The sequence below is a fragment of the Adiantum capillus-veneris genome, chromosome 30 (genome assembly GCF_014529385.1).
Source record: "Adiantum capillus-veneris isolate H3 chromosome 30, ASM1452938v2, whole genome shotgun sequence".
In the NCBI taxonomy this organism is placed as follows: domain Eukaryota; kingdom Viridiplantae; phylum Streptophyta; class Polypodiopsida; order Polypodiales; family Pteridaceae; genus Adiantum; species Adiantum capillus-veneris.
The window spans coordinates 76,849,317-76,864,843 of NC_140960.1; the positions used below are offsets into that span (position 1 = coordinate 76,849,317).

At 40.5% G+C, this 15,527-nt stretch overlaps 1 protein-coding gene across 1 annotated transcript; it reads right to left on the reverse strand.

The window, feature by feature from the left end:
* Positions 1-722: 722 nt before the first annotated feature.
* On the reverse strand, positions 723-5,306 carry LOC147418241 (pentatricopeptide repeat-containing protein At3g09040, mitochondrial-like). The gene has a single exon (XM_086506926.1). It carries the CDS (start codon positions 3,604-3,606, stop codon positions 988-990), a length of 2,619 nt encoding a protein of 872 aa, XP_086363052.1. The 5' UTR covers positions 3,607-5,306; the 3' UTR covers positions 723-987.
* Between the last annotated feature and the right edge of the window lie 10,221 nt (positions 5,307-15,527).

A 15,527-nucleotide genomic window follows, 5' to 3' on the forward strand; every position in this document is an offset into this window, starting at 1 on the left:
GACAAATTTTTGTCAATTTGTAGTGGTCGAGAGCTTCTCCCACTTTGGCATCTTAGATGCGGTTTTATGGTTGAGATTTGCATTGAGATTTTGCTCCAATCACAAAAGAGAGACTGCCAAATTTTCGCCAAAGTTTTATGCGTTTTGTGACAGGTGCTCGAGAGCTGTTTTAGCCAAATTTTGGCTTCAATCTATGCAGATGGTTGTTTTGCTTGCGCTCTCATTGTGTATGGTCACTGTTTATGCATGATTGGTTTTTCGCTTTTGCAAAAGGTTATGCGATATTTGCCATAGTTTTGGTGACATGTGTTTGATCAATTGGTTTTCTTTTGCAATGTGTTGAGCACTTATGCTCTTGTGAAGAGTGCATTTACACTTAGTGTGGGTTGATTTGTAGACTCATTTTACACTCGATTATGGCATCTTGCAACGACAGTTCGTCATATAGATCCATGGTAAACACCCTCGAGACAATATAACCATTAGCTCCATCATGCATAGTATTGACAAAGTATACTAACATATGCCCCCAAACACAACACACATCACACACGCCCACACATATGAGCATACGTCAACACTAAGTTCAACTTACTGAGTTTCTGCTATGACTCCAAAGATCAAGGGCAGACTCCATAATGAAGCCTAGCACTAAAAGAAGCATCAAATCTAAAAAACTAAGCACAAAAATACGATAGTTGATAGAGCATACACACCACAAAAGATAGAAAGAATTAGCACAATATCAATAGGTTGAACTGGGACGAAAACTTCACAATGTGAAGTATGCATGTCCGCTATACAACGAAAAAATATATCTAGATGAATCCAATGCCCAAAACTACTCAGCTTTGTGAGTTATAGTAAGAAATTAAGGAGAGTTTCAGCTCAAGTTTCATGTGGGCGTTTCAACACTCCTTTCAACGATTCATCAAGGTCTCAAAGTTTCACCCCTGCCAGAACGCTTTTCATGGTGACCATGACGTCTCATTGCATAGTTGCACCAGCAACGATGTTCCACATGCATACTAACGCTGCACCGTCCCTTTTGTCCAGTCTCATGGCATTATCAAAAACTTCTCTTCCAAGCTCTTGATCATGCCACTTTTTACAGGCACCCAGCATAATGTGCCACACAATGACATTCGGAATAAAAGGCATGGTCCTTAGCACCCACACTGCTTTATCTAATTGTCCAGCACGACTGAAAAGATCAAGCAGACAATTGTGATGCTCAAGACTTGGAATAACACTGAAGCACTCACTCATTGCTCCAAAGTAAACCTGGCCCTCATCCACTTGCCCAGTATGACTGCATGCATTGAGGATACTTACAAATGTGACCAAATTCGGAGTCTCGTCTTCAGTCTCCATCTCTTTCAGCACACCATAGACCCGACTCGTTGCCCCTATCTGGGCATAGCCTGCAATTAATGATGACCAGGATATAATACTTCTAATACCAAGACCACAAAAAGTTTCATGCGCATTTGCAATTAACCCACAGCTAGCATACATATCAAGAAGAGCGTTGCCAGCAGTAAGATCTTGTTCAAGAAGACCCTTCCTAGCCATCTCAGCATGGATCTCTATGCCCATCTCTAATGCTCCTAAGTTGCCACAGGCAGACAGCATGCAAACATGTGTGACCATACTTGGAGCAAACCCCTCGTGTTGCATCTCCTTGAAGACACAGAGTGCCTCTTCATTTAGTCCATGCCTGGCATACCCGGCGGCGAGTACTGTCCACGTAATAACATCCAGAAATGGAAGGTTTTCAAACACTTCACGTGCCACTCCAAGCAAGCCACAATTGCAATACATATCTACCAAGACATTGCCAATAACAACATCACTCTCATGAAATCCCCTTCTACAGATCTCAGTATGTAATTCAACACCCTTACATGCCGCTCTAAGAACACCACATGCTTTTAATGCACACACATAAGTCGCAGCATCTGGAACTACCCCCCCGTCACGTTCTATACACATAAAACAATCAATCACTTCTTCAGGTAGGTGATGTTTGACATACCCTGCAATCAGTGAATTCCAAGTGGCTATGTTATGCGCTGAGAGTGAATCAAACACCCCCCATGCTTTTACAAATGCACCACACTTGGCATACATGTCAACCAAAGCATTGCCGAGGACACTGTTTCTTGATAGGCCTTTTCTAGCAGCCTCTGCATGAATTTTAAGCCCAATACAGATTGCTCCTTCAATGCCACAAGCATTCAAGGCACATACAAAAGTGACAGCATCAGGAAAGATGCCCTCAAGTTCCATCTGCTGAAAATAGTCGAGAGCTTCCACACCATACCCATGTTGAGCACAACCTCCAATCAAAGCATTCCACGACACCACATCTCGCATTGAATATGTCTCAAAAACTTCTTGCGCATTACAGAGCAGGCTGCACTTAGCATACATATCAATCAGCGCATTGCCAATAAGATTCCTTTCCATCAAGCCTCTTCTAGCAATCTCTGCATGGATTTCACAACCTATATCTACAGCACCTGTTGTACTGCATGCTTTTAAACAACAGAGTAGAGTAACAGCATCTGGAGAGATTCCATGCATTTGCATCAGCTTGAAACAACTCAATGCATCTTCCCCATACCCGTGTTGAGCATAGCCCGTGATTAATACTGTCCACGACACTGCATCTTTACATGTCAACTTATTGAATAGTACCAGAGCATTTTGAAGCATCCCGCATTTGGCGTACATATCCACTAATGCATTCCCAAGTATAATATCTCTATCCCAGATCCCTTTTCCAGAGACTTCTACATGTATTCTAAGGCCCGTACCTAGAGCAATGATGCACCCACAAGCTTTGAGGCTGCTTGCCATTGTGATGGCATCTGGAAAAACACCCTCTAAATGCATTTGCTCATAGCAATGCAAAGCCTCTTCAGCAAGTCCTTGCTTGGCATAGCCAGATATCAGTGCATTCCAAGAGACGGTATCTTGGGCAGGTAGTTTGCGTAAGACCTCTTTTGCTTTTAAAAACAAACCACATTTAGTATACATATCTACCAAAGCATTCCCAACCTTAAAATCTCTCTCTAAGTAATTTTGGATAACTATTCCACTATGTAGTTCCTGGCCCCTATGTACAGCACCAATGGTGCCACAAGCCTTTAAACTAAGAATGTATGTTACATTATCACAGCAAAACCCCTCAAGTTGCATCCGATAGACACATCTCAATGCCTCTTCACTTTGTTCATGTTGCACATACCCTGAAATTAATGTGTTCCATATAACTGCATCTTGCACTGGAAGCTTATGAAACATTTTTTGAGCTTTTGTGAGAAGGCCGCAGCTTGCATACATAGATATCAAAGTGCTGCCCACCAAAAGCTCCTTTTCAAGCCCCTTTTCACAAACCTCATCATGAAATTCTTCACCTCTTTCTAGATCTCTCAACTTTGCACAGGCTTTTATCAATGCCACATAAGTATATATTTCAATAACTACCAAGTTTTTCCGCATCTTCTGGAAAATGGCAAAAGCGTGCTTGTACTCTCCTACCTTGATTAAATCTTTGATTTGAGCATTCCATGCACAATCTCTCCTAGAACTTAACATATTAAAACCCTGCCATAGGAGCCATTGATGCTTCTCACTCCCACTTACAACAAGGGAAGAAGATGTCCAAGTAGTTGATGTCCTTCAGCCCACTTTTATGAATCCAGTCATGCAAGTGAATGCAATTTCTTGAGTTACTCTATGATTCACATGTCGCAGATTGCATGCAAAGTTTTCAAGAGATGTTTCGACACCCCAGTTCCAAGAACGAAAGAGGCTCTTGCTAGCATTTGTTACTATGTTGTTTTTGTGCAAAGAAAACCCTACATCGGCCATTACACTAGTGCATGACTATCAGTTTCGCATATGACCCATCAAGGTTCACTCTGCCTGGTCTGCTCATATCCAAACACAAGGAATTTATCTAGCACTACACCAGCAGAGAAAAATAAATTTCTCATTCTCTACTGCAATATGTTGGCTTATTAGACAAACCCAAATGCTCATGATATTGCGTAGTCATGTGAATGCAAATGCACACTCCGCTCTACTATGTTGATACCAGTATCTGACCTGAAAACCAACGCATTTGCTCTGTGTAACCAGCAGGTATGTGACCTTAAGAACTCCATATTTCGTATAAAATTTTTCAACAGACGGAGCCATAATACGGAATGCCGAAGCAGAAAAAGTAATAGCAACTCACTGATATGAAGACAATGGTGCATGCTTTCCACTGTTTCTAAGAGGCTGCTCAATAACCATATCATGCGGAAGACTACAAACCTGACGATTACTGCACATAAAAAAGAGATTTCCTTGGCAAAGCATGCCAATAAAGAAAAGATCTCCTCGGAAGAACATATAATGGTGACCTTATAGCTTACAGTCTCCAAAGAGCTGTTCTCCATATTTGTGATTCTGTTCTCCAAGTAACCCATGTCTGCATCCAGTGAAGACAGAGGTTGAGCCGAGGACATGGGAAGTACATAGGAGATTTCCTGCTTGGCACTGAGCCAAATGATAGGGTAGCGCATGGTGTCTTTCCGTTATGCTTTTGAGTCGATCTCATCACGATTTGTTTATGCCTGTAATTCTGTCTTTTTCAACAAAAAAAGGGGACCTAACTGAACTCAAAGGAGCTGCTCTCCATGTTTGCAATTCAGTTCTCCAAGTAACCCATGCCCGCATCCGGTAAAGTCAGAGGTTGAACCGACATTGTGAGTGCCGACCCCCAAGTGCTTGATACCACATGGGTGCTGCTGCTGTGCATCAAATACATCTTTAGCATGCCAAAGTTCGTTGTCAAACATGGAACGGAGATATCAGTGTTCTGTAAACAATTGAAACGCTTCACACATGAATGCTTGGCTCAAAACAAAAATAGAAACCCACAGTTGCAGGACACTGCCGCTGCCCTTATTCTGCTGCAAATGCGACAGTTCTCACTACATCAGAAGGTTTACTTTACCGCTGCGGCATAAAGACTGCTACCACGGCAAAACCAATGCGCACGTTGGAGGCCGTTGAGAAGTCCCAGTAAACATTCAGCCAAGTTGCCAACCTCCTCTCTAAAATGACACGGAGGTCACAAGTGATCAAGGGCGGGGGTCATTTGGGGTGTCACGTGCGAAGCTGTGGATTTGGCGACACCAACAGTAGGTTTTTGGTCTGCCCCAAAGGAGGTGGTGGGAGCACACAAATCGTCTCTCTCTCTCTCTCTCTCTCTCTCTCACATCAGTAGTGTGTTGTTGTGTGAAGTTCACATGTTAAGGTCTTAGCGAGGCAAACATGAGGTTCTCCTTTGCTGCTCCCTCTACTCAAAAACGGCCACACATGCTTGTGCTAAAAGCCCTAGAGAGGTGTGTAGGTTTTAGAGCAATGGGGACTATGGGAGAGGTGTGTGTGTGTGTGTTGGGGGGCATACATAGATAGATTGTTAGTTGAGGGCTTCTAGAGAGAGGTTGAGGAGGTACAGCACTGAAGCACATGGCATTGGAAAGGGGCTAGGAGGGGGGGCATTGGGGAAGGGGAAGAGAGGGTTGGGGGGGGGGGGGGGGGGGGGGGGGGGGGGGGGGGGCAGGTACACACAGATGTTGCTTCTTTTGGATTAAAGGTTTCTAGGAATAGCGAGGGGCAATCTCTCAAGTATTTGATTTTATTTATGTGTGATAGGAGGTATTATTTATTCCTCGTACAAATCTTAGCCTTATACGCTTTTAATATTACCACTAACATGGCAATAGACTATATACTGGACGAAACCCTACATGTGTGCGAGCCAAGAGCGAGCCAGTCAGCAACGACTCGGCACCCAAGAGAGATGGGCCCCCGTGCACCAAAGAGAGAGACCCCACAGCCCTACTTATGTTCATGTGAGCAGCTTGCTACTCATCTCCCTCACAAGAATGCAACCAAATTGGGACTCTCCCAGCAACCTTGTTGTTGCTCTTCTCCCTCACAAGGATGCGACCAGATTGGACTCTCCCAGTAGCCTCGTTGCCTTTCCTTTCTAGGCACGCGAGAGAGAGAGAGAGAGAGAGAGAGAGAGAGAGAGAGAGAGAGAGAGAGGGGGGGGGGGGGGGGGGGGGGGGGGAGGATCAGAGAGAGATTGGGGGCAGCTTTCTATTTTATAAAATAGAAATTTTTATCCCGTTTCAGTTGCTGCATCTCATTGTCGTTGGCATGGTTGGTAGGCCTTGTGAGATTAAAGAATTTTGTTGCCCGAATTTCAATTTTTCTTTTTGATTTCTTTGTTTTTGCTCATGCAAGGTAGGTTGTCTTAAGCATTTCATCCATGGGGAAAGTTGAATTGTTCTTTAATTTGACACATTAACAACCCATTTATGCCTGCAAATAGCTTTATACACTAAAGTTTGTTTGTATGTAAGTGCTTCATGTAGAGGTAAGTTACTGGATGAGTGTAGGGGAAAGACAAGTAGAGAGAAAAAGATGCCTCTACCTGCAAGCTATGTTGAGACAACATCTCTCCTTTTACAATCAAGAGGTCATCATAGGAGCTTTGGTAGAGAGCATCACTACAACACTTTTCACCTTAAGCAAGCCACTGGAGAAAAGGTAAGTTGAGGACCGTATAGTTTTCTCTCTCACTGATTTGTTGAGCTCAAGGATAATATATTCAAGCATGACGTTCATGTTTTGTCTCTTGGAATTATGATGGCACATACTGAGAATTGATATTTTATTATTTATTGCAGCTGACAAGTGGAAAAAGAGTTAGCAGGTAATGGACTATGTATGTATATTTGATTATTCAAGTGCTCTTTATGAGCTTTGGCCATTTATGTCCGGCCGGTCAGTTTGTATTCATTTTGAGCATTCAAGAAATCTATAAATAAATAAGTGCAAGAGGGAAATGCTCACTCTTGCACGGGGGGAGATTGCACCCAGTGTCCGTGTTATTCTCCTCTCCTGTCCTCTCTTCTCTCTTGTCGTGCCGATGTGGCACTCCTCTCTTGGAGGTGCATCCGCACATGCTCTTATGCTCTATCTCGCTCTCTATCTCTTTGTGTTTGCGTACAACTTGGATTTTGCATTGTGCAATTTGTCAAGTATGCAGATTCGTTTGTTTATGGTTAGAAGTGTGCTATTTGGGATACTTTGCAGGGGCACCTCGCCTCCGTTTGTAGCAATGGTATGAGAGCTTAGGCTACATTTGGATGTCTATAGAAATCATCACAACAAACAAAGCTAAGCCCTTTTCTTCCTTGAACTTCTTTTTTGATATTATACTTGTATATGAGATGCACGAGCATGGTTTGATTACTTAGACCCTTTTGTTCTCACAATTGCATATGTTAATCATAATATATGACGATAATTGTTTTAACCATATTATAAGCTATGTATGTAATAGAAGAAAAGTGCTCTCAAACAAGCAACCCTGGGGAAAGGCTGTATAGAAGTGATGATAAGGTTATAGAAATTTGATATTATCAAGAGGGAAATAGGATGCCCGATTTAGTAGACTTGGTGATTTTGAGGAGAGTAGAAGTACTAGATGAAGAAGCCAGATAAGATTATAGGTAGCGAGAAAAATTTAGTAGAAGGAGGGGGATAGGATTGTAGATAGAAGAATAGTAGAGAAAGTATTTGAGGCGCTCTACTGTGGGAAATATCCCCAGAGTCCTCGACGATCTATCCCACAAGTTTTGAATCGGATGGATGAGACAACCCGAGGGACACACCTTAAGACCTTATGTGTTTTGCCTTCACCTTAATGGGAGATAACCCTGAGGGTGCATTCAAAAACCTTTGCATGACATGTTGTGGGATTGGGTCTCCCAGAGGAGCACCATGAAAATACGAATTTTTTCGTAAAGTGCAACTAATAAGACGGGTATTCAGAGATTCAAGACATCTAGAAAAGCAGCACCAGATTGATAGGCAACCACTACGTGTACAATGCCTGCACGGATATACGACGCTCTACGAGCAACAACAATGACGGTGACCCAGTTACTCTACCCCTCTAATTAGAAGCCAAGGTCCGACCCAATGACAGTTTCTATTGTACTCAAGGGGCAAGCTCGACGGCGCTCATCACTATGCACTGCCGCTGATAAAGGCTCGTCACAATGCACACTACATGTCCACCATTCCCCCCCAGTGTTGAGCACACTACAGTCCGCCGCATTCAGGCGGGCTTTTTCGATAGTAGCCACTTGCCGCCCAACGCTTCTTCTCTCCCCTCCCACATGCCGACAACCTTATGGGCTGCATCCCAATCTCACCCTTTTATTTTGGTGGTGTGCACTGTGCATGGCATCACCCAACCACACACACGCACAGTCTATCGTTCTCTCATGACTTTTTCTCTCTCTTTCGACGTCACATGCCCATAGAGTGTAGCCTTATACACTAGACATTTTGGCCGCCATATCTCTCTCTCTCTCTCTCTCTCTCTCTCTCTCTCTCTCTCTCTCTCTCTCTCTCTCTCTCTCTCAGCCACCAACTGACTCCCCGTAAACTTTTTCTCTGAGAGGCTTCTCTCTCCCTCTCGCTCTCACCCTCCACGTCTCCAGCCGCCATGCATGTGGACCTCAAGCGGCTCAACTCTAACACCCTCCAAACCACTGCATGCAGATCGTTGCAAAAGCAGAAAAAAAATAGAAAAGAGTGTTGTCTTTACGCAGCCTTCAACTCACATTACCTTCAATTTGAGTGGTGCAGGAGCGTTGGTGATATATATCATATTTATATAACGTAATTATGATATACTACTACTATTTTCATCTATAAAACACATAGTATAAATAAACAATGAATTATTAGTATGTATTATTCCCTTATTGTATTATAATGTAATGTAAATTTACATTGTATGTTATATATTTGTACTAGTGATGGCTTGGACAGGATTTTCCATTTTCACTAGAGTTGAATATGCGAAAACCTGGCTTCAAGATTATGGATTGCTCGTGTTGGAAAGCGGTTTATCGAGAGAAGATAGTGCGGTACAGGTGTTCCTGCTCCTTGTTGGTGGTAAAGCGAGGCTATGGTTCGATGGCCTTGGTGATAAAGACAAGGCAAATTGTGAGGCCCTAGAGCGGCTTTTTGAAGAAGATTTGTAGCAAATGCGCAACTGGATGAAGTAAAGTGAAAGCTGGATAGTTTGAAGCACAGCTTGGAGGGTGATTTTCAAGCGTTCGAGTGGGAGTTTGAAGCCCTTTGGGGGAAGTTGATCAAGGTAACTGCTGCAGAAAATGCCAGATATATATATATATATATATATATATACTCATTCATGATTGGCATTGTGTATTATGATATTTAATAATAGCTTTATTTATTGAGATAGTAATGTGTATGTCTAGCTTATCATTTTACTTTTATATTACATTTTATTTATTTATGTAATGTATTATGCTTTTCTATACCATTTATCTTCTACCTGTAATAATAACGACATTTGCAATTTTTATTATAATGTATGTGTCTTTGACTTTTACTCTATTATTACTATATTATATTATATATCTTCTTGATCAACGAATTTTTGTTATATGTAGTTTCTTTTGAAATTTTTCTATATATTTTGTCTTGTGTGTTACTAATATTTAATTAGTAATATGATAATATCTCACGTATTTGATCAGCACATATAAATTAAGAATAATTAATAATTTTATTAACATCGTATTATATGTCTGCACTATAACATACAATCTCGATGGATCTAATACAATATCTGGGTACAAAATAAAATAAAGTAAAGTGAAAGATTAAATTAAAAAGAATTATAACTAAAACCCCAAAAACGTCAAACTAAAATTGTTATCAATATCATCTATGCACGTGGATGCCTGGCGTTGTGCGAGAAAGTATTGTAGCGATCTCTAAAAAGCTTCGTGAATGTTCGCCTCTGTAGGGAGTCGTAGTGGAAGGGGGGAAGGGAGAGAGAGAGAAATGAAATGAAATGAAATGTGATACTACCCTTCTTCCAATGGCCTAGGGGACCAAACTAATACGATCCTTATGGATTCGGAATTGGATTTGGATTTGGTACATGATGATTGTTTGTCACGATAGTATTTATGGAATTGGACTTGAGATTGATGAGAATTGATTATTGAATGATGAGTGTGACCAATGGTATCCTGATTCATCAGGGTATGGCATATACTGCTTATTCTAGTGGTATGGGACACTAGAATAGGTATATGTGGATGACGGCAGGCATAAGCAATGTTGTTTAGTTTCATAAATTTCTCTTTAACTATGTAATATTTTTAACACAAAATACTAATCATTGTTTTTTTTTACAAGTATGATTTGGAGATTATTATCTTTGCAACGGAGGATAGTTGCTTTCTAACAAAGAGGTATGTAATGGAATTGATATTTTATCATTTAATGCAACTGACAGGTGGAAAAAGCTAACTGAGCTATGGACTATGGCACAAGATATATATTTTATGTACATTTTCTATTATTTAAGTGCTCTTTATGAGCTTTGGCCATTTATGATCGGCCAGCTAGTTGTGCTCATTTTGAGCATCCATGTAATGGAATTGATATTTTATTATTTATTGCAGCTGGCAGGTGGAAAAAGAGTTAGTAGTTAATAGACTATGTGAAAGGATATTACATCTCAATTTGCAATAGATCCATGGCTAATCATAGTAGACGTTTGTAAGTAGTCATTGTAATTTTGTCTCTTACATTGAGCTATACAATGAAAACGAATCTCGTTCCTAGCTTTTATGTTTCTTTGTGACTCGGTTGGTCTATGCTATTAATTTACAACTGCAGAATTCTTCTTCTCGCTAAGTTGTCTCACATTTCAGTTCAGTAAGGTTATGGATAGCTTTTTATTTGTGTTCCAGTTTAATTTATTTTTAACATTGCCATTGTCAAGTCAAAAGTGCCAAGACTGTACGTTCTAAATGTGCAATCAAACACTTATAAATCAAATTCTGGATAGGCGGAATATTCTTTTATTTCATGGCCAAAATATTAACACAAAATTAACACATTTTTTGATTTGTTAACTATACTTTGGTGAAAGTTTAATAGTTGCATCTTTCTCTTACTTGTGCCTCTCTCCACACGCACACACTGGTATATATTTTTTCAAATGCAGTATGCCATTGTGTCCAATACCTCCTACTTTCTCATCTTTCGAGCTATGAACCTAGCCATTTCTCATATGGTGGCTTGAATTTCGCACTAGATGGAATTTTTACTGAGAACATTTTACATTAAGCTATGTAGATACTCCCACTAGCTATGATACTTTGCATTAATCAACAACATTTTGTACGTCCTTTGATATACTCCAAAGAGGTGTCACACACAGATAGTAAATATTTTTCTCTTTTATGTCTTCTCTGGTCCATTGGTCACATGCACACAGGTTTAGGAAGTGTGTAAATGCTCATCTTGGTGTAGATTCGTCGACTTAGGCAGCACCAGTTGTTCGTGAAGATCCGTCGGTTTGGGCAGCACACCGATAAATAAGACATTTACTGTTTCAAACAATATTAAGTGCAAATCCGTCGGTTTAGGCAGCACAAGTGCCGGTTTGCCAATTTAAGCAGCACGTCAGGTGTAGATTCGCCGATTTAGGCAACACCAATCACAAGATCATGCTGCAGTGGCTGACCACCACTGTCCTAAGTATGATTTTATTACCCGGGTACATGTTGGTAGATATTTGAAATTGGATTTGTGATTATTTTATGTCCCAAGAGTATTTATGGAATTGACATTGACATTGATGAGAATTGACTTATTGAATGATGAGTGTGACCAATGATATCCTGATTCATCAGGGTATGACATATACTGCTTATTTTAGTGGTATGCGATCCTAGAATAGGTAGTATGTGGATGACGGCAGGCATAAGCAATGTTGTTTAGTTTCATACATTTTCTTTTACTATGTGATATTTCTTACACAAAGTACTAATCTTTCTTTTTGACAAGTATGCTTTGCATATTCATAACTTTGCAACTAAGGACATTTGCTTTCTAACAGAGAGCTATGTAATGGAATGGATCTTTTATTATTTATTGTACCTGACAGGTGGAAAAAGAGTTAGCAGCTAATGGACTATGCGAAAGGATATTACATTTTATATATATTTGGTTAATTAATTCTCTTTATGAACTTTGGTCATTTATGTCCGGTCGGCCAGTTTATACTCATTTTGAGCATTCAAGAAATCTATAAATAAGTACGTGCAAGAGGGAAATGCTCACTCTTGCATGGGGGGAGATTGCACCCAGTGTCCGTGTTATTCTCCTCTCTTCTCTCTTGTCGTGCCGATGTAGCACTCCTCTCTCGGAGGCGCATCCGCACATTATGCTCTCTCTCTCTCTCTCTCTCTCTCTCTCTCTCTCTCTCTATATATATATATATATATATCTTTCTGTTTGCATATAGCTATATATATATATATATCTTTCTGTTTGCATATAGCTTGGATTATGCGTTCTGTGATTCGTCAGGTATGCAGATCATTTGCTTATGGTTAGCAATGTGCTATTTGGGGTATTTTGCAGGGCCACCTAGCCTCTGTTTGTAGCACATACACACACATGGTACTACAACCATGACGTAGAATGTCTAAAATTAGATGTTTGTAGTGCTAAGTGAGATGCAAACATTGATAGTAGAACCTTTTTGCCTCATGCACATATCTAGTCTATGGATAAGGGAACTAGTGTGACTCTGCTTTATGCTAGACATAGATCATCTCTTCTATTTTAGGCTTGATTTTAGGTCAAAAAGCCGTGAAAATTCTTGGCACCCTCCTGAGTGGCTACATTGTTGCTTTCACCTAAGGATCAAGCTCATTCTTGTTGCCTCCGTTGTCACTCATGTTATTATTTTCTCTAGCTTTGTTGTGGATTTGATCGTTTCCAAAATTTTCAGGGATGTGTTTTTAGCAAATGGCAAAGGAGATTGCATTATACAGCAAGTCATTACAGCAATAAAGACCGTAACTCTCATGTGCATGCTCAAGTTTACCATAATTAGTTGACCATGTATTATTCATTGGTGGGTGCTACCAGTTTAAATTATCACAAAGTGACCACAAACAACAAAAATTATCTAAAAACCTGCAAGATATATGCTCTTTTTTTTACGTTTGCTCATAATAATGTTAGGTGTTTGATTTTCTCAGGTAATACCCTTCAAGGGCGAGATGAAACCATTGCAAGCATATGACAAGGCTCCGTCGAAGAAGGCGGCGAGAGCAAGGTTGCAATAGTCAATAGCAAAAGGGATAGGGATTGGAATGCTCATGTTTTGCACATTTGGCATGTATGCATTCACTTTATAGTTTGGAGCAGTCTTTATTGTACACGGAGGTTACACTTGGGGTAGAGTGATGACAGTGTTCATCTAGCCTCTTTCTTCTTAGCCTCTTGTGCCTTCAAATTTGGACACTGCTCGATCAAATGATCATTAGCTTTACAATAATGGCAACGCATCTTCTTTTTTCCCTTTTCACCTGAATTTTCGGATAAATTGCTGCCAGTAGAAGCATTAGGAACAAGTGATTCAGAAGAACCATGAGAAGGGGCTACATTGTTGTTACCACCTTTTCTTTGAGCAAGCAATAAAGGCATGTTCAATTGCACGTTGTTTAGCCGTATTTTTTTGGAAAGTGACTCTTGAAACAGCAATGTGTATAATGCATCAAACTTGTGGATTTCCTTGGGTCATAAGTCTCCTCCGGGGGAGCAGTTAATAATTATGTGACTAACTCGTGAGTGCATTAGAAGGGCTTATTAAAAAAAATTCTCACATTTTTACATACATAAGGGTACCATAAAATGGACTTGGGAAAAAAATTTAGAGATTGAATAGGAAAAGGGTGTATTTTATCTATTAAAAATTCACAAATAAAGAGGAGAAACAAAGCGGGAACAACACGTGCTATATAGCACAAACCGTCAAAGACTATAAGGACGTGTTATGTAGAAAATGGCACTGACATAAATTTTGCACAAACTGTGGCGAAATAGCATGGAGAGTATTGTCTGCAGTGGAAATGGAGGTTGAAATGAGCCCAAATTAGAAACCCACGCAGACATGCTAGTGACCTACTAATGCTCGCCAAAGCTCACAGAAATCCGAGAAAGTGAGAACTCGTGTGCTAGAGTTGTTTGTGACTAAGCCCAGGAGAACGCAACCTGCTCTTATTCCAATTGTTGAAATTAGGGTTGTAGGGAAACACACACAGCTTGGAGAAGACAAAGGAAGCTCACACAACAAAGAGTGTATTACTTAGTGTGCAATGGAAAGATAAGATAGCCCTAGAGTGATGGGCGTATATACAATGCACAAGGGGAAAAACCTCCTAGTGACGGCAAAAATGCCCCGGCGATCCTAAGTGTGTTCACACACATCACTACCACATGTATATGGTAACAAGGTTTTGTAGAGCAAGTGTATGATGCCTAAAGTTTGCACCATCATAAATGTGATATACAGAGTTTGCTCATTTTCTACTCAACAAGATTCTTGTCAAATTGATTGTTGTGAATCATGACTATGAATCCATTGTGCCATGTAAATCCCAAATGCTCTGCAACATGTTCTTTCGACTTGATAGTATACTTAGGTATATGTAATAATTGCTCAATATAGTACCCATCTTATTGGTAATTTGTACAAACCCCTAGGCATTCTTGATTTTAGATGCACATAGACCTGCTACAATACTTCACCGCTCATTGCTCAACAAAACTTGTTATTCTTTAGACCGACTTGATGTGCGATTTGATGCGCAGAAATTGTATTTTCATAGGCTCGTCGGTGTGAAGTTCACATACTTAACTCAAGAATCCATATGTATTGCTAATCGTTGTGAAGGGGTTTAGGACAATGCATGCCAATCTTGACTGCCATCTCTGCATGCACAACTGCAGCCCATAAAATATTTCAAGTAATGAATAGAGTACCTTGTGTGGACATCACTGATGAAAATGGGCACATCCTTGATGTACTAGAAGACGAGATTGATTTTAAGAATGTGAAGTTCATGTATTTGACATGGCAAGAGCATCAATTTGTTACAGATTTCTCAGTGCTCATACCAACAAGGCAATGGCAACACTAGTGGGGGAGAGTGGGAATGGGAAATCAATAGTTGTAGCTCGATAGAGCACGTCTACGATCGGCTGAGCGAACAAGTGAAAATTGATGGGGTGGATCTGAAGGACTTGAAGCCTCCTTGAAGTTAACGTGGAGTTGGGATTGTACCACAAGATCCTATGTCGGTACATGGTTCCATATGGGACAACATATCATATGGAAGGGAGAATGCAATAGAGAAAGAGATACATGATGTGGCGGCCTTGGTGAATGTGTTAGATCTTATCTTGTAGTTGCCCTTGGGGATGGAGATGGTGTTTACGAACATAGATGATATGGGCATTCTTTCCTTTGACGTGATCTTCACATGACACTCCAAAAGAGTAGGGTATTGTTGAATGGCATT